Below are 19,552 nucleotides of genomic sequence, written 5' to 3'. Positions count from 1 at the left end.
TTTTTCCCGAGGAAGTTAAAGGAATTTCAGTGTTACTAAGAGAGAGCAAGGAGAAGGCAATGGCACCCCACTCCAGTACTTTTGCCTGGAAAATCCCATGGATGGAGGATCCTGGTAGGCTGCAGTCCATGGGGTCGCTAAGAGTCAGACACGACTGAGCGACTTCACTTTCACTTTTCACTTTCATGCGTTGGAGAAGGAAATGGCAACCCACTCCAGTGTTCTTGCCTGGAGAATCCCAGGGACAGGGGAGCCTGGTGGGCTGCCGTCTATGGGGTCGCACAGAGTTGGACACGACTGAAGCGACTTAGCAGCAGCAGCAGCAAGAGAGAGCAGGGTCTGTTTTTAAGTTTTGAAAGATGTCCCTTGGGTGTGGAATAGGGAGGAAAATATGAATGAGGATAATGATAACAATAAACTCTTTGTAAAGCATGCATAACATAATTTAATTTGACCATGATGTTTTATAATATAAAAATAAGTATTTACAAAAAAAAAAAAAATAAGTATTTACTAAATGCTAGGGATGCATATGGAAGAGAAGCTTCAGATAAGTTTTTTATCCTCCTCTTTGCTGAGATATGTAACATACCAAAGAATCAGGCCGTTTTGTCACAGTAAGTAGGTGATCATTATTATGTCAAATCATCTTGTTTTAATGCAGTTCACCTCTGGAGTAGCTCTGAGGAACGTATTTATTTTCTGTTGAAAGCTATCCATCACCTTGACATTGCCTTCCCAAGCTGTTATAACTATACTTAGCCTGAAATGAAGTACACTAATGGGAATTTGTAATATTTTGCCTTAGGGTTTTGAACCAAGAGGGACTGCAATAGGCCAGAGACTGGTCACATGGAATAACATGGTGAAAAATACAGGATACAAAGCAACATTAGCAAATTACCCCTTTAAATATGCAGATGAACAAGCCAAAAGGTAACCATTTATTAACTTTTAGACAAAACACTGCTAATGAATTCCACTTATAAACACTGCCTGCGCAAAACGATTACATCTAAAATGTGTGGCTCAAAATCTTTACCACTGAATGTGTCGAAATTGTCAGTGTCTTTTAAGATTGTGTTGTCTGTTAGTGAATGTTTGGGTTTGGGTTTGTTTTGTTTTGTTTGTTTGTTTTCCTTTTTCAGAAGTGAGAAAATTAATGGTGGTTGCTTATGCCCATCCGTCCAACTTCATACCAAGCACTAAATAGGTCATGACTTTGAGGCAGTATTGTTACCAGTAGGCTTCTCATCCTTGGAATGGTGAGGACTTGACTGAAGATCAAATTGTGTTCTATTTCAGCCATCGGGATGATAGGTGGTCAGACGATCATTATGAAAGAGAGAAGAGAGAAGTTGACTGGAACTTCCACAAGGACAGCTTTTTCTGTGACGTTCCAAGTGAGTAGTATCATAAATGACAAACCTCTCTAAGTTTCCTGGGATTGAACGTGACTGATAACCTAGACTGTCTGGGTGTATGTGACTGGTCACACAGCTTTACTGTTTCTATCATGCTTCAAGAGATTTTGTTTAATTAACTTGTAATTTTACTTCTCTATGTTAGTCAACCACTAATCTGAACCCACTCCAGTGTTCTTGCCTAGAGAATCCCAGGGACAGGTGGGCTGCCGTCTCTGGGGTCGCACAGAGTCGGACACGACTGAAGCGACTTAGCAGCAGCAGCAATCTGAATTTATTTACCTATAATTAAAAAAAATAATGAGCGAAAAAGAAAAAAATAATAAGAAAGAGAGGATTGTGTTATAGCCAGTTTTAAGACAGATATAAATCTAATAAAATTATTGACCTTGCTCAATATTTCAAGTCATTTTAAAAAACTCCTTGTACATATTTTTAGATTGAACCCTGAAATAATCTACTGTCAAAACACCTGTATTAATAGCCTTCTTGTGCCTGCCTTGTCATTAGGCATTAGTGGAAGAAAGACGAACAAATAAAGTCCAGAGGTTCAAAGCTTGCGTGCCTCAGCGACTCAGCTTATTTATGGATGAGATAAGTGAACTGAGTTAAGACAGTAGGAAGTGATGGTGATTGAAGAGTATATGGCAGAATACGGCCTTGAAAAAATGAGGGCCCATATATTGTAAGAAATCCCTAGAGGCCAGGAATCCTGATTTCAGTATGGCATCACAGATCTCTAAATGTTGGCAGCAAATTCACTAAACAAAATCTGCTGTCGCCTAGAGTCAGCCTGGTTCCTCTGTTGCTGCTGCTGCTGCTAAGTCGCTTCAGTCGTGTCTGACTCTGTGCCACCCCATAGATGGCAGCCCACCAGGCTCTCTCGAGCTGCCAGGAAAGAAGAGTTCAGGGCCTCAGAGAAACATGTTTAATTTTGTATGTCATTGATTAGCCCTCATGGTTACAAGTGAGGAATTGTGATAACTTCAATTTCTGATTAAGTGAATATTAACATCGAAACTCCTTTGGTTTCAGCTTTTTTTGTTGTTGCTGAAAATCCTTCTAAGATGTGTTTTTTGTCTTATCTTCTTAGATCACTAGGGGACCTGATTGGGTCTTAGATGTTTCTATATCTATTCAAACTTCAGGGTCTTTGTCTTGAAGACAGGAGTTTACTAAAGAAAACTTTGTGACCATTAATAAATGCTCATGTAATAAAGCTTTATTCATAAATTTGCAAATTGATTTTCTTTGTTCGCACCATTTGGCATTTTCGATCATATGAAATTAACCTACTTTGTTTCAATTCACTTATGTTAATTTTTTAATGGCTGAGGGAGCAGAAACAGTACTTATTGAGCACCTGTTTTTCAGTATCTCATTTAATTCTCAACACCTTCTTGAGAAAGTGTTGCTGTCTTTATTTTACAGATGAGGAACTGAGGCTCAGGGAAGCTGTTAGTTGCCTAAGGTCACCTAGCTAATAAATGACAGAAGCTGGTTACAACCCAGTTTTCACTCTAAAGACAGTGTTCTTCCCAGGATATCACACAGCCTCCCTTGTTCGGAGATGTATTTTGTAACAGTATGATTCTCAAAATATTTTTTCTAGAACTCGGAGCACTTAGCAAGAATGACGAGTATGTCTGTGATCCTGGCTAGCATTCTGTGTTTAGCTGACTTTTGTTAGTGCTTTAAAATTGATCGCTTGCCATCTTTGCTCTCTAGTTAGCTGCCACAGAGAACACCCCTATAATCCATTCTTGATATGCACTGGTGCCTCATTCTTTGATTTTATATACCACTGTGGTGATATGTTGTGAAATTAAGAGGGAGGCATTCAATTGATTTTCTGCCAAAAGTTCTTATGTATTGTTCTTCCTAATTACAGTCTGATCAGAACTAGATATGTTACATAACTGCTATGATTTTTAAGATGCAGTGAGTCTACAAAGGCTTTGAGCTAAAGCAATATTTAAAAAAAAATTTTTTTTTTACATTTTTCTCCTGGAATTTAATGAAAGACAGGATTCCCCACTGCTAATGAATTGCCCATGTGGTTTCCCAGTTTGAATTATTTCTGAATGCTGAGTCTTCTGAAATAAATGAATAATTTATAAACTTTTTTCTTTTTTTTTTCCCCTGTCACCAGGTGACCGATATTCCAGAGTAGTGTTTACTTCAGCTGGAGGGGAGACATTGTGGAATTTACCTGCAATTAAATCAATGTGCAATGTAGATAATTCAAGGGTATGTAAAGTAAAACTGAAATCTGTTCAGCACAAATAAGGTTATATTTCTGAAACTCCTTTTACTGCTGAGCCTGGTGCCTGATCAGATGAAAGCACTTAAGTGGCTTACCTACTGAAGAATAAACACCAGGAGAATGGCTTTGCATTCTTTCCGACCCCAGGATCAAAGTGTTTCTGTTTCCCCACCTTTAAAACATACCATCTTCCTTAATAAAGATCTCTTTCTTTCCCACTCATGTTCTTTGTCCTTGATAGTCTTTTGTGTTATTTCACAGCTTATTTCCTTTCAGGATAATAGTTAAGCCTTTTTCTTCTTTTGTTGTATTTTCTCTTTCCTAGTTTCATTGTTCACTCCACTTTCCCCCTGAGGCAATTGTCAGCATCTTAATTATGCAATGAAATGCTCACCTTTCTGGCAATCAATGGATCCTTTTGGCCGGTGACCTCAAAGGAAAATTTAGGGCACAGGCTAGGAGAGGACATCAAAGAACATAAATACAATATCTATGGAAATGGCCTGAGTAATCCAATCCAGATTGTTCTGAATTCTGAACACCTTAATGCTTTAACAGGACATAAAGATATAAGAAGACAGGCACTTCCACTCCTAATCTTCTGTAGAGCACCAAAAAAAAATAAAGTCACCTACCAGGCTTGGAAGAGCAGTCAATTTCATGTGTTCAGATGTAGGTTCTCCAAGTAGAAACTGCTATCTAAGGTCACTAATGGCCTCGTCCAAGCACAGTAACAAGGCGGAAAAGGAACTTATATTCTGAGCATATTTCTATTCTCAATTAATGTCTCAATTTGATCACTATCAACTTCGGCTGGTCTACCTGACCATGGAGCATTGTCAAGTGAGAAACTCCAGCATGAAACCCAATAAAATGTAAAATCACTTGTCAGTTGAAAATCTAATCACATGCTCTAAGAGCTAGCCTGACAATCCAGGGAAATCACCTGTTCTATTAATAGAGTTCTTTAATGCATAGGAGGCGAAAGGACCCTTTGAGGTCACCCACAGACCAGCACTATCCCTGTGCGGATAAAAGGACCTTCTGAGAACTGAGTGGCTTACCCAGGTCACCTAGTTAGTTGGTCCCAGATCTCCTGACCTCATTCTTCATTCCAAGAGGCCATTTATATATTTTGAAAATAACTTTTGCATTGATGAGGATATCAGGATTTTCTGTGAGTGCCATCTTGTCTCTGTGCAACCCCAAATAGACCAAAGTCACAAACCATCTATAAACAGCCTACAGTTTCTTCATCAGTGAACCATTTTTGTCGTATTTTGTTCTGTTCTACAACGATCAGTGGATTTTTGAAAGCTACTCTGAGCATATTTCTCCCTGTTATGGGTTACAATCGTTCTCATACAGAAAGTTGACTCTAACTTTGGAGAACACTTGCTGTGTGTGAGGCTTTATGCTGAGAATTTTACATCTCCCACTGTAAACCTGTGACCTTGGAATAATACCTTTTAACAGATGAGCAGTTAAGCTTAGAGAAGTTAAGCCAGTCTGGTTACTTTATAATCACACCTTGGATGAAAACAATTCATTAACCTCTTAGACCCTGTTATTCCTATCCTTGAAGTTCATCTTTAGACCTTCCCTCCCTTGAAGACACGAAAGTGATTGAATTCACTCAGTTGATTAACAGTTGATGTTTTTTGAGTGTTATTGATATTTGTCAGGAAGTATTCTAAACACTTTAATGAATTATTTCATTTAATCCCCACAACAGTGTTAGGAATGAAACACTCATTTTGCCTGTTTTGCAGATGAGGAAGTTCACACAAGTGGTAACTGACAGGTGCAGGATTTGAACCCAGATAAGTCTTAATGCCACTGCCAATACAGGTGATGCGGGTTCGATCCCTGGGTCAGGAAGATCTCTGGAGGAGAAAATGGCAACCCACTCCAGTATTCTTGCCTGGGAAATCCCATGGACTGAGGAGCCTGGCAAGCCACAGTCCATGGGGTCTCAAAGAGTCGGACATGACTGAGCAACTAAACAACAAAAGTCTAATTCTAGAGTCTCTGCCTTTACCCTCCATTCTTTATGCTCCCATAATGCAGGTTACTGCTCCCTCTCCCATTTATCTTTTGCATTGTTCTGCTATATGTACCATTTCCCACTCAAATGAACCTCAAAGAATCATCATGGCCTAGAATAGAATAAGTACCTTTTTTAAAAAGCTAGCAATTTATTCTATGAGCACATCTTAGATTTTTAATAAACTCAAAAGCCAGTAAGCAGTACTGTGCCATTACAGCTTTCATAAGTGAAGAGTATATTATATATACATATATGAGTATATTTCAGATGATAAAATATCAGCACCAATAGGAATCTTACAAAAAGGCATACAGAAAGGATAAATAATTGAATGAATTACTTGAAGGAACAATAGTGGGTGGAAAATAAAGCTAAGGATGAGATTGGACATACAATAATGCATACCCCACAATTCTGTGTATTTGCGTGGTGGTGAGCTTCAAATTTGTCTTTAACCTTCCTGGCAACCACAGCAAAGAAGAATTCATGGTCAGAGACAAAAGTCACTTAAATAGAGTGACAAGTTTGTTTTTTAGAAGAAACCCATCTTGCCTTCATACTAAGACAGAAAAGGATTGTTCCCATACTTCCAAAAGAAGTATGATATTCTGAAGAAAGTTCTTAACAGAAGGTTTAGCAGGTTTACGAGAGGTGCGGTATTGATTCTTACTTGGTTTGTAAACCATATCTCAAGTAGGTTGGTACTTGAGATATACAGGAAGCTTTTCTACAAGAGATAAAGCAATGAAATCTCAATACGTGGTTTCTAATGGTTTGGCTTGAAGCATCTGCAAAATTTAAACTACTGAAAAAAGTAGATGTACTTTGCTTATCTTTTTTTCCCTCTACTGAGCTCATCATAAGAATGTTTAGTTGTGACTTCAAGCCTGTACTCCCTGGGAAGAACATAACGATTTGTAGTGCTCTTGTGAAAATGTGAGGAACAGACCTAAAGACGCATCTGAATGAATGGTCAAGCCACTGACAGATACATACCAATAAATGAATAAACATAACCAAGGTCCTGAAATTCTACCTCAAGGAATATGGTTGTAATTTGAGCATTTTAAATTAAATGCTATTTTTGCCAATTGCAAATGACCTTGTATTCTAGCCTCAAACTCTTGCTGTGAACCTAGAACAACATGTTTCTCACAGAGATAATATATTTAGTGATGTCTTGTGTGCACACTCAGTCGTGTCTGACTCTTCGACCCATGAACTGTAGCCCTTCAGGTTCCTCTGTCCATGGGATTTCCCAGGGAAGAATACTGGAGTGGGCTGCCATTTCCTCCTCCAGGGGATCTTCCCGACCCAGGGATCAAATCCACGTCTCCTGTGTCTCCTGCATTAAAGGCAGCTTCTTTACCGCTTGAGCCATCGGGGAATAATATCTAGTGGTTAATGGTTTAGATTTCAGATTATTACTGTACCTTTTTGAGTCTCCCAGGTCAAGACCCTTTGGGTATTTTTATTTGTTATGGTGCTTTGAGCAAACAAATTTTTATTTGTTATGGTCCTGAGGCCACTTAACAGCCTTTCCTTTTTTCCCCCCCTCAAATCCTTGCTATCGTACCTAAGCACTTGATTATTAACAACGATCAAGTTGAATGAGACACATATGAAATGATCCAGAGCAGAAGAGCTTAATCGTTGGTCAGTTAACTCCAGAAAGCATCCAGTAATCAGTGTAATGTCACCATGAGACCAGGTGTTTCAACTGTTTTCTGCCTGTGTTGATAGCACATTGAGTTCAAACACCAGTTCCCATTTAAATTACATGGCACTTGTACTCACAGTTCAGATGGTACTAGTTTCCAGAGTGTAGAGCTTCTGTTTCTGATGCTACACCTGTCTCCTCACAGAAATGCTTGATGTCTGAGACTCTCTCAAAAGGGGACTCAGTTGCTTCCCCTGATCTTCCTCATTACTTTTTCCTGTACTTCTGCATTCCTGTGGGGCATGCTGGCAGAGAGTCATTAGTAACAAAGATGTTTGTGCCTCTAATCTTGACTCTGCTGGAAACTCTTTACCCTGGTTTTAGTCTTTGTACACTGTAGACGTTGGTGCTCAGAGGAATCAGCTTGTAGTAGGGATTTGAAATTTGGTACCTAAAACCGTTTTTACTTAGGTAGCTTTTGTGGACAGCTGGAATACACCCCCCTCCTCTGAAGCTTAGAAGATTCTAGAAATGTGTTTCTTGATGCTTGGAGATTTTGTTTGTTTGTTTGTTTTTACATTTTGGCTGCACCATGCTGCATGTGATGGGGGAATCTGAGTTCCTCAACCAGAGATTGAACACAAGCCCTCTGCAGTGGAAGCTCAGAGTCTTAACCACTGGATTGCCAGGGAAGTTCCCTGATGCTTGTTTTAAAGAGAGCTGTGGAGCCCTTGCTTTTTCTTTCATCTCTAGGCTCCCTTCAACTTTTATACATGAGGAACTTAGTCACGTGGGGAGTGAGAGTCCAGCAGTTGATTGAATCTGGTATTAAAGGCTTAATTTTCTTGCCTTTATTGTTTTCTCAGCGTCTTACCATATCTCCAACTTGGCCATTAGATTTGAAAGTTAAGGTATCATTTAAACTATGCTGGTTTCTTCTTTTTCTCTATTTGAAGGCAACTCCACCCCTGCTCCCATCTGACCAGGGAAGTGTGAAAAGGCGTGTTATCACCACACAAGCAAAATGATTTCCTAAAACTCCCATCTGTGAATATCTAGAATGAAAAGGGCATCCCTCATGAGAGCTGCAAGATATGGCTCTCAGAAACTCCATCCTTATTTTTATAAACTTCAAAGATTTCAAAATCATTCCTATGATGGCAAAAATATGCAAAGATACAGCTGCGTTCTGCATGAAGATACACCTGCTTGCCAAGCGCTTTCAGCCCCACAGTGTAACATATGACTCTCTATTGGGGTGTCTCCATCCCAGATGACTAAGCCGTGCTTCTGTCTCATTGCACTTGCAGACTTTGGCACTCTGTCCCCAGGTTCACATAGACTCTTAAACATAATATGTTGCTTCTCATGTGAATTGTCATCATTGCTTTTCTTGTCTGATTTCCCCACCTCACCACGAGCAATTTGAGGGCAGGAGTGGTTTGCCTTGTTTGTCTTGCCTGCTGCTGCTGCTGCTAAGTCACTTCAGTCGTGTCCGACTCTGTGCGACCCCAGAGACGGCAGCCCACCAGGCTCCCCCGTCCCTGGGATTCTCCAGGCAAGAACACTGGAGTGGGTTGCCATTTCCTTCTCCAATGCATGAAAGTGAAAGTGAAGTTGCTCAGTCGTGTCCGACTCCTAGCGACCCCATGGACTGCAGCCCACCAGGCTCCTCCGTCCATGGGATTTTCCAGGCGAGAGGACTGGAGTGTTGTCTTGCCTAGGTGCTCAATAAATATTTTTTCTTTTGGATGGATGGATGGATGGGGACATACAGCATCACTCCCTGAAAGCCTAGATGACCCTTGAGCTCCATGCCTTTAGATTTAGGGCACTGGCATCCAACTCAGGATAAATGTCTATTCTCTGCCCTTATTTTTTACCCTCTAAAGCAGTCCTCAAAAACTGTTTTCCAAAGGTTGTACATCAGCCAGCATCACCTTTGAATTTGAGGATTGGCCCTCCAGAGGCTCATTAGCATTTATTTTTTATAGCAGCCATCAAAGTTGTATTTGGTCTGTGTTTATCATGTCCAACTTTTTAATCTCTGGTCAGATACACACATAAAAAACCCTCTGCAATTCTTTGAAAAGGTTAGTCAAGGACAGAATTCTGTGCCTTTTTCCCAGTTTTAGCTGGCAACCCTGTTTCCTTTATGTTTGGCATTTGGTTATTGGGACAAGTACAGATATGTTCCTTCTAGCTGATAGTGGGTTTTGTAATGGATACAGTTCATTTTCTTCCATCTGAAAACTGTCAAACACTATGCATTACCTTTCTTTCAATTCAGTGGGCTGAGCCCAGGGACTTGCCTGTTATTTCTTTACGGGATAAAGCTGGTTATCTGAGAGATGCTATTCCAGGATTTCCTGTTATTTATTAGGTGGTTCAGTTCCCCCTGAGTGAGCTTATGTGAATGTTTTTACCTAGGAACAATTAAATGTTAATTATCCTGTTTTATGAAATGTCCAGTAATTATCACTCTCTAAAAATGAGCTTGAAAATTAAGCCTTTGTTAAAATCAGCGTTATTTTAGTACACTGTATAACAGCCCTTTGATTCATTTTTTTAAACTCCCAATAGAGTATCTTTTTGGACTTTCCTGGTGGCTCAGACAGTAAAGCATCTGTCTACAATGTGGGAGACCAGGGTTCCATCCCTGGGTTGGGAAGATCCCCTGGAGAAGGAAATGGCAATCCACTCCAGGACTATTGCCTGGAAAATCCCATGGACAGAGGAGCCTAGTAGGCTACAGTCCATGGGGTGGCAAAGAGTCGGACACGACTGAGCGACTTCACTATACATTATAGAGTATCTTTAAAAAACACACACACACACTTTTTATTATGGAAATTATCAAACAGATGCAAAAGTAGAATAGTAGAATGAATCCCTACGTGCAGGTCGGAGAACTTCAGCAGTTCCCAGTATGTGGCCAATCTCCTTTCATCTACACTTTGCCCCTTACAGGATAAGTCCCAGTAAAGTATGCTGATCGCCAGGGCTTAGTGAGTTACAAGTAACTTAGTTCTTGGATAAGTCTGAGTTCTAAAGATGACTTGTCCCAACGTCTCTACTTTGAGAAAATATTTTAGCGCATGATTGATAAAATGGCAACCCACTCCAGTATTCTTACCAGGAAAATCCCAAGGACAGAGGAGCCTGGTGGGTTACAGTCCATGGGGTCGCAGAGAGTCGGATATGACTGAGCACGCACACACACACTTTAAAAAAAAGGGAAAGGGTGGTTTTACTCTCATTAGAAAAAAAATACTGAAGCCCTTCTTGAACTTTGGAGTTTCTTCCCTGGAACAACCTTTGGTAGGTAGAGATGAGGAAAGTGATAGGGGTGGGTCGTCTTTAGCCCTGGCGCTTCCAGAGAAGTCTCTGGACAGGCTCTAGAGCAGGAGGGTATTTCTTACTCTCAGCCTCAGGGTAGAGGGGCCATTCATGTACTTTGTAGTTTTTAAAGCAATAGGATTGTGCAGGCTTCACTCTAACCTTACCAATGCCACCTTTGGCATTGGAACAGATTTCAATTTTCTATAAGAACAGCCATAAGAAGAAAAGCCTTCTCCAAGAATAGTGTTGCAAATGAAATACTGTCCACATTAAATCCAGAATTGTTACTTACTAATATGCAGCAGACCTCTGTTTACCAAACAGAAAGTTCCCCAAAGAGGGAGGGGTGGTTAGCCAACTTGAATAAACTTTGAAGGCTGTGGAAGAAATAAATTCCCACTTAAGTATTTTATTACCTGTATATGTTTATTTAAAATCATACATATATCATTTTAATTTAGGAACATTTCCCCTTTCTACTTATGTATCAGGAAACCATTTTATTCCAGGTTTTTCATGTATCTTTAGCATCTGCTTCTGATATTATTATCAGGATCACTTTTTGAGGTTCACTGACAGTTTTCTAGAGAATATCATCTTTGCCTCCACCTAAGATGATGGAAATATAGTACCTCTGTCACCAAATATTTCATACTGATCACCAGAAATTTTAGGTAAAGCCACAAATTCATTTCATGTATCAATTGGGCAATTGTTCTCTTAATTAATCCAGTAGGTGTTCATACATATGCTTCACAGCCTATCCATTTAATTGCTTTTTAAAGTGACTTTGAAAGGGCTTGTTTACCAAAGAGGTGTTAATTTTATCTCCTTTTTGAAACCAAACTGGCATTGATTGAAATTGTTTCACACTTGGATGTCATCCCCAAATAGTAGTTTACTGTTCAAAATGAAGTGACCTAGCAGGAAAGTCTGATGTGCTGCAGTCCATGGGGTCACCAAGAGTCAGACTGAGCAACGGAACAACAAAGCCTTCTGTATCCGGAGAAAGCAGACTGGGGACAGGGGTGGGGTGGGGTGGGGTGGGGTTGGGGAGGGAGTCTCACCTTGTAGTCAAACTGACACGTCCAGAGGATGATTCTGTAACTCCGGTAACTTTCCTGCCCCTCAAGGCCGCCGTCCTTCAGACCTTTGCATGAACCGATTTTAAACGGCAGTCCTTCCGCCTGTCTCTGTCTCTGCAGATCCGATCGCACCCGCAGTTTGGCGATCTCTGCCAGAGGACCACGGCTGCTTCCTGCTGCCCCAGCTGGACGCTGGGGAACTACATCGCTATTCTGAACAACAGATCATCCTGCCAGAAAATCGTGGAGCGCGACGTCTCTCATACCTTGAAGCTTCTCCGGACCTGCGCCAAACACTACCAGAACGGCACCCTGGAGCCAGACTGCTGGGACATGGCGGCCCGGAGGAAGGACCAGCTCAAGTGCACCAATGTGCCGCGGAAATGCACCAAGTACAACGCCGTGTACCAGATCCTCCACTACTTGGTGGACAAGGACTTCATGGCCCCGAAGACAGCCGATTACACACCCGCTCTGAAGTACAGCATGCTCTTTTCGCCCACCGAGAAAGGCGAGAGCATGATGAACATCTACCTGGACAACTTCGAAAACTGGAACGCATCCGACGGCGTCACCACTGTCACCGGCATTGAGTTTGGTATCAAGCACAGCTTGTTTCAGGATTATCTTCTGATGGATACGGTGTATCCCGCCATCGCCATGGTGATCGTCCTTTTAGTCATGTGCATCTACACCAGGTCCATGTTCATCACCCTGATGACGATGTTTGCCATCATCAGTTCTTTGATCGTGTCCTATTTTCTCTACCGCGTGGTGTTTAACTTTGAATTTTTCCCTTTTATGAACCTCACCGCGCTCATTATTCTGGTGGGCATTGGAGCAGACGATGCTTTTGTCCTATGTGACGTCTGGAACTACACCAAATTTGACAAGCCTCATGCGGAAACATCAGAGACAGTGAGCATCACTCTGCAGCACGCTGCCCTGTCCATGTTCGTCACCAGTTTTACCACGGCAGCTGCCTTTTACGCCAACTACGTGAGCAACATCACAGCCATCAGATGCTTCGGGGTTTATGCGGGGACAGCCATCCTCGTCAATTACGTGCTGATGGTCACGTGGCTTCCGGCGGTGGTTGTCCTGCACGAGCGGTACCTGCTTAATATCTTCAGCTGTTTCAAGAAGCCCCAGCAGCAGATTTACGACAACAAAAGCTGCTGGACGGTGGCCTGTCAGAAGTGCCACAAAGTCCTTTTTGCCATTTCAGAAGCATCTCGAATTTTTTTTGAAAAAGTCCTGCCGTGCATTGTTATTAAGTTTCGCTACCTCTGGCTATTCTGGTTCCTGGCCTTAACGGTGGGCGGGGCCTACATCGTCTGCATAAACCCAAAGATGAAGCTGCCCTCCTTGGAGCTGTCCGAGTTTCAGGTGTTTAGGTCGTCCCATCCTTTCGAACGTTACGACGCCGAGTACAAAAAGCTGTTCATGTTCGAGCGCGTCCACCACGGAGAGGAGCTCCACATGCCCATCACGGTCATCTGGGGTGTATCCCCAGAGGACAACGGCAACCCCCTAAACCCTAAGAGCAAAGGGAAGCTGACCTTGGACAGCGCCTTCAACATCGCCAGTCCGGCTTCGCAGGTCTGGATTTTGCACTTCTGTCAAAAACTGAGAAATCAGACCTTCTTTTACCAGACCGACGAACAGGACTTCACCAGCTGCTTCATCGAGACCTTTAAGCAGTGGATGGAAAACCAGGACTGCGATGAGCCTGCCCTGTACCCATGCTGCAGCCACTGGAGCTTCCCCTACAAGCAGGAGATTTTCGAACTGTGCATCAAGAGAGCCATCATGGAGCTGGAGAGGAGCACAGGCTACCACTTAGATAGCAAGACCCCAGGGCCGAGGTTTGACATCAATGACACCATCAGGGCAGTTGTGTTAGAGTTCCAGAGTACCTACCTCTTCACCCTGGCTTATGAAAAGATGCATCAGTTTTATAAAGAGGTGGACTCATGGATTTCCAATGAGCTGAGTTCTGCCCCTGAGGGCCTCAGCCACGGCTGGTTTGTCAGCAATCTGGAGTTCTACGACCTCCAGGACAGCCTCTCCGATGGCACCCTCATTGCCATGGGGCTGTCCGTGGCCGTGGCCTTCAGCGTGATGCTGCTGACCACTTGGAACATCATCATAAGCCTTTACGCCATCATTTCGATTGCCGGAACTATATTTGTCACCGTGGGTTCTCTCGTCCTGCTGGGCTGGGAGCTGAATGTTTTGGAGTCAGTCACCATTTCGGTGGCTGTGGGCCTATCTGTAGACTTTGCTGTCCATTATGGGGTGGCTTATCGCTTGGCCCCAGATGCTGACCGAGAAGGGAAGGTGATCTTCTCTCTGAGTCGCATGGGCTCTGCCATCGCCATGGCTGCGCTGACCACCTTCGTGGCGGGGGCCATGATGATGCCCTCTACGGTTCTGGCTTACACTCAGCTGGGCACCTTCATGATGCTCATCATGTGTATTAGCTGGGCTTTTGCCACCTTCTTTTTCCAATGCATGTGCCGGTGCCTTGGGCCGCAGGGGACCTGCGGTCAGATCCCTTTACCTAAAAAACTCCAGTGCAGTGCCTTCTCCCACGCCTTGTCTGCAAGTCCTGGTGACAAGGGACCAAGCAAGACACACACCCTGAATGCTTATCATTTAGATCCCAGGGGCCAGACATCAGAAATGGAACACGAGTTTTATGAATTGGAACCTCTGGCAGCCCACAGCTGCACAGCCTCTGAGAAGACCACTTATGACGAGACCCACATCTGCTCTGAATTTTTTAGCAGCCAGGCAAGGCACTTAGGGCTGCCTGTCCACGCAGCTTACAACAGTGAACTTAACAAAAGCACCAAAAATGAAACGAGCCCTGCCTTGTTGCAGGCCTCTCTTGAACAGCACACCATGTGTCACTTCTTCTCTCTGAATCAGAGATGCAGCTGCCCAAATGCCTACAAACATTTGAAATATGGCCCGCCCTCTTGCCAGCAGATGGGCGACTGTTTGTGCCGCCAGTGTGCTCCCACTGCCGGCAGCTTTGTGCACGTCCAGAACAGCCTGGCGCCTCTGAAGGCAGCACACCAAGCCCCCGAGGGCTTCGTGCATCCAGCCCCACACATCCACCCCTGTCCTGGCCTACAGTGCAGGGCAAAACCGCCTGGAGCCCAGAATGCTCTGCCCAGGAGTTTCTTCCTCCACCCAGTGCAGCACATTCAGGCCCAAGAAAAAATCACTAAGACCAGTGTACACAGTCTTCAGAGCCTCGAAGAGCATCTTCCAAAGACGGTAGAGCCATCATCGTTGGTCTGCAGAAGCGCTGGAGCCTTACACAAAGCCTGCTGTGGTCCTGAGACTCACCCAAGGGGACTCTGTAAAAACAGAGACCTTGGGACCACAGAGGGCAGTGGCGGGGCCACCGCCAAGGACTCCATTTCAGTGAGTCAGACCAACAAGGCAGAAAGGCAGGTGGAGCCGAGCCCATCACAGACTGATGTCATTGTGAGCTCAGAACATTTAAATCAGAATGAACCCAAATTTCTATTTAACCATTTAATAGGGGAGGCAGGTTATAGGTCCTGCCCAAACAATCCGCAGAGCTGTGGCAGAATTGTGAGAGTTAAGTGCAGTTCTGTGGACTGTCAAATACCAAACATTGAAGCCAACGTGCCTGCTGTATTAACACCCTCGGAACTTTCTGGCGAAAGTTTGTTAATAAAAACACTTTAATAAATATAGTATTAAACCAGTGCCTCAGTCCTTCCTTTGAAATAGAAGTAAAAATCTGGAAGTTTAGAAACAGTCCCAAAATACAGGAACAAGCAAGTTTCACTTTGTTAAAAATCATGAAGATTCCATATGAACAATCAACAAACTCACGTATCTAATGAGTGTTAAGAGGGTTAGCTGTTTGGGGTTTTATATTTTCAAAAAGCACAGTTGTTTTTTGACATTTATACTCAACTTGAACAGTTATTGCCTCTTTCTCTACCCTCTTATGGCAGTGAGTCAAAGATTTAGGGTCTGAATTATCTAGAACTTTCCTTTCTCCCTGGCAGTTGTATTTACCTGATAACCCTTATTCTGGTGCCTTTGGTTGTCAGTAGTTAGGGCTTTTGATGACTTAAGATAAATACTGATTTTTAAGAAAGCTACTTCAGTTAGGATCCAGGAACTAAACAACTTTAAAATTTCTAATTTTGATGAGACCTCATTCAGAAATGAACTGCCAAGCATTTAAATAGTGCCTTCCACCTGTCCACATGGGTAGACTGTCCATAAAGCCGATGAACCATTTATATCCAAACTGGTGTCTTTCCACATTAGCCAAAATGTACAGTCATTCCATGGTTACACCTGTTCACTCAGGAGTCATGGGCATCAACTTGGGTCTGGCGACAGTGATGTTAGGGCCACAGAAGGAAGAGCACAGATGTAGAGAGGTGATCCCCTGAAGTGATAAGTTTCATCTTGACCAAGAGAGCCCCAGATCAGATGAAGCAGTCAGAGAAGAACTTGTTCTATGCAGGTTTGTTTCAATCTCTGCCCAGCCCCCAGGGGATGTATTCAGAGGGCTGCGTTCTCCTGGGCTAAGGTGTCTTGGGATATGCATGGATGATTTTATTGTGCAACTAACACCTAGAAATGCTGAACCTGCAGGCAGCGTCTTAACTGACACTCCTGTATCTTGTGTTAGATCAGTCCTTGAGCTGTCAGAGCACGCTTTCTGGGTAATTCTTCAGATGACAGAGCCTCCTTTCAGGCTGTCATCTGACACAGTACGCATTCCTGTCCCAGGCAGGGAGCCTTCCACTGCGTTCTTCCTTCTGGATTCTGCCTCCAGTTTGATCCTCTGAAGAAAACTGGAGGGAATATTTCTAAGTACAATGTTCTTTCCAAAAATTCTGTTATTTTCTCAGAATGGTTTTCCATCTTAGATCTGCATGTTATTCAGGACCTGAAAAGGCTGTCAAGAGTTGGAAAGGGTCTTGCGGTTCATTGACTCCACTCCACCTGCACCACACCACCTTTCTGTGAAGCAGCTTTCCAGCTTTTGCTTGAATACTTCAGTGACAAGAAACTTACTTCCTTACTACCTTGCATGTGTGCTCACTCACTTCAGTCGTGCCTGACTCTTTGCGACCCTATGAACTGTAGTCCAGAGGGCTCCTCTGTCCTTGGGATTCTCCAGGCAAGAACCCTGGAGTGGGTTGCTGTGCCTTTTTCCAGGGGATCTTCCCAACCCAGGGATTGACCTGCATCTCTTGGGTCTCCTGCATTGGCCAGGTGGGTTCTTTATTACTAGCACCACCTGGGAAGCCCCACCTGACTACCTTGGTTGAACCCAAATCTGTTGTCCTATGGTTTTTCTACGCTCTTTGGTTCTCATTCTGTTCTCTGAAGTGGAAACACATGGCTCTCATCTTTCTGCCAGATGGCATCCCTAAAGAGATTTGAAAACAGTAGTCCTGTCCTCCCACTCACATCCCCAGTTCACTCTACTGTTCTTCTCATGACCAGGTTTTAAGTGATTGAGCAATTACTCTCTCTGGATAAGTAAAGTTGTTGAACTCCTTGCCCAAATACCAGATCCAAACAGACTCCAGTAGAGCACAGGAAGGAGGGCCAACCCCAGGGAGACAGGATGGTGCTTCTGGTAGCTCACTTAGAGATGGAAATAACTTCTGGCTCAGGCCTGACAGCTGCCTCACACTGCAGCTTTGAGGAACCTCAGCCCACTAAGTCTCTCTCCTGTACTGCTGCCAAGCTGCCCCTTCACACTCGTTCCTTTCTGACCCTGATATTTGGGATCATATGTGCATACCCAGTGCACTCAACCTCCCTTAGAAAAATCCAAGGAAGAGAAGGGAACACTGAAAAACAGGACTCACAATCCCCAGCACCATCTCCTTTGTTTTCCTTCTGAAACGTGTAAATATAAAGTTGGCCACTGAAAATGTAGTGATCTGAAGGCGCTTCTATTTTTTATGCTGAGCAGGGACACAGATTGAATTAAAGGGCAACAAGAGAAGCAAATTTCTTTACCCAGAGTCCAACCTGCAAGACTCCTGTGAGCTAAGGGCTATTTCATGTAGAAATTAAAAACTGGAATGAAAGGGACTTAGGAGGAGGAGCGAAGTCCTTTGTCTTTTCCCATGGGCCTCTGTCCAGCACTGCTCTTGATCTGCCCCAGCACCTGCTCTGGTTTCGGGGGTCTGGAGGGGCCTCTCTTCCCTCCCACACCACCCACCCTGTTTCATCACCCTCAACCTTGAATGCTGTCAGAACCTTTTCACATTGATTTCATCTACAGACTGTGAACTGTGAATTGACTGTATTTTTTATGCAAGAATTTTCTAGAGAATTTGTTAGCTGGGACTAGAAAGTTGTTTTCTTTTTAATTATTCCTCATTCTGGGCAGCAAAGGAACACTATTTGTAGCTCCGTTTCACAAAGACATTTTGTCCACCATCCTCTTCTAGAGGGACTGCAGAACAGAGGAGGCTAATTCATACATAGGGGGGAAAGAGTCCTTTTACTGTGAAAAATATTTATAACTTGGAGGGTATTTGCTTATGAAAAGGATGTTCTTACACTCCTGTACAACAGAACACACCTGAGATTTGATTCCATGTTACCAAATTTGTCCCTAACTTCTTCCTTGCAAGGTCACTTTTTAAATCCCATTTATAGTGGTGTAGTCACTAAGTCATGTCCAACTCTTGAACCCCAAGGACTGTAGCCCGCCAGGCTCCTCTGTCCATGGGATTTCCCAGGCAAAAGTAGTAGAGTGGGTTGTTATTTCCTTCTCCAGGGTTTTAAATCCCTACTTGATGGAAAAGTGGAATAGTCCAAGAACACAATTTTTCACAGAGAAGTGTTATATTGTTTGAAATAAACTGCACAGCCTTGTCTGCGGATAGTCATTTGTGTATCATTGTTATAAAATGCACATCCTCCTAAAACAATGTTCTTTGAAGTTTTGCTAAGCTGTTATTATATTAAATTTCATGACGATAATCTATGCCCCAGCCTTAATCATTCCCAGTGTTAAAACTTTTGCAACGGGTGATTTGAAGAGTAGTTTTACAAATGTGGTCTTACAGGAGATTAGGAAATGTTCCTCACTCACATTGTCTCACATGGAAACCATCTTTCTGCCAGCAGTTTAGGACAGATTCTGAAGGAAATATGAGGAAACAATGACTTTGAAAACAGCTGCGTCTTTTTAATGAGGAGAGTCATTTTAGAAAAAAAAGTTAAGCCTATGTTAAAAAAAAAATCTGAAGATTCCATTGGGTTTTCTTCATAACATTCAGACGTGGCCATGAAAGGAGAAATTTGTTGACTCATGAGGGGATTTTTTTTTAATGCAGAAAGAACTATCATGTTCAAATACCCTTAATACCCTAGTGGATCTTTCCAAAATGTTTGCTAGCATTTAGTTTGTTTATCTCCAGTTGTTATATTAATCTACAGTGTTTTTTGTGAGACAGCCACTTTAATTAATGTTTGATTTTGTGCCCTAAGAGGTTTCCTATCTTTGCATTAAATATATACAAAAAAAGATAGGCAATGAATATTCATGGCTGAGTAGTAGAATCTTGTGCCTTTTGTTCTTAACAATGTTATAAGGGCCCTCATTTTGGATTTTTCATGGGGAAAAAAGTGTCATTTCTCTTTTCATCAGCTATGGAAACCACAGCATGCACACTTAAAAAC

General features: G+C 42.8%; 1 protein-coding gene across 17 annotated transcripts in view; it reads left to right on the top strand.

Annotated features, from left to right (window-relative positions):
* DISP1 (dispatched RND transporter family member 1) overlaps nucleotides 1–15,580 on the top strand; it is a 224,916-nt gene extending 209,336 nt beyond the window's left edge. For all 17 annotated transcript variants that reach the window (XM_086345216.1, XM_086345215.1, XM_086345214.1 and 14 more), the window contains 4 exons: nucleotides 809–936; nucleotides 1,306–1,403; nucleotides 3,577–3,674; nucleotides 11,948–15,580. In XM_086345216.1, coding sequence (XP_086201342.1) covers nucleotides 809–936; nucleotides 1,306–1,403; nucleotides 3,577–3,674; nucleotides 11,948–15,559 — 3,936 coding nt within the window. In that variant the 3' untranslated portion in view covers nucleotides 15,560–15,580. The remainder of the gene's footprint in view (nucleotides 1–808; nucleotides 937–1,305; nucleotides 1,404–3,576; nucleotides 3,675–11,947) is intronic.
* Nucleotides 15,581–19,552: the final 3,972 nt, after the last annotated feature.

The sequence above is a fragment of the Bos grunniens genome, chromosome 16 (assembly GCF_055505025.1).
Source record: "Bos grunniens cultivar Pamir isolate PY7600 chromosome 16, Bosgru_T2T1.0, whole genome shotgun sequence".
NCBI lineage: Eukaryota > Metazoa > Chordata > Mammalia > Artiodactyla > Bovidae > Bos > Bos grunniens.
Note: the sequence above shows the minus strand (reverse complement) of the source record. Positions and strands in the feature narration are given on the sequence as shown.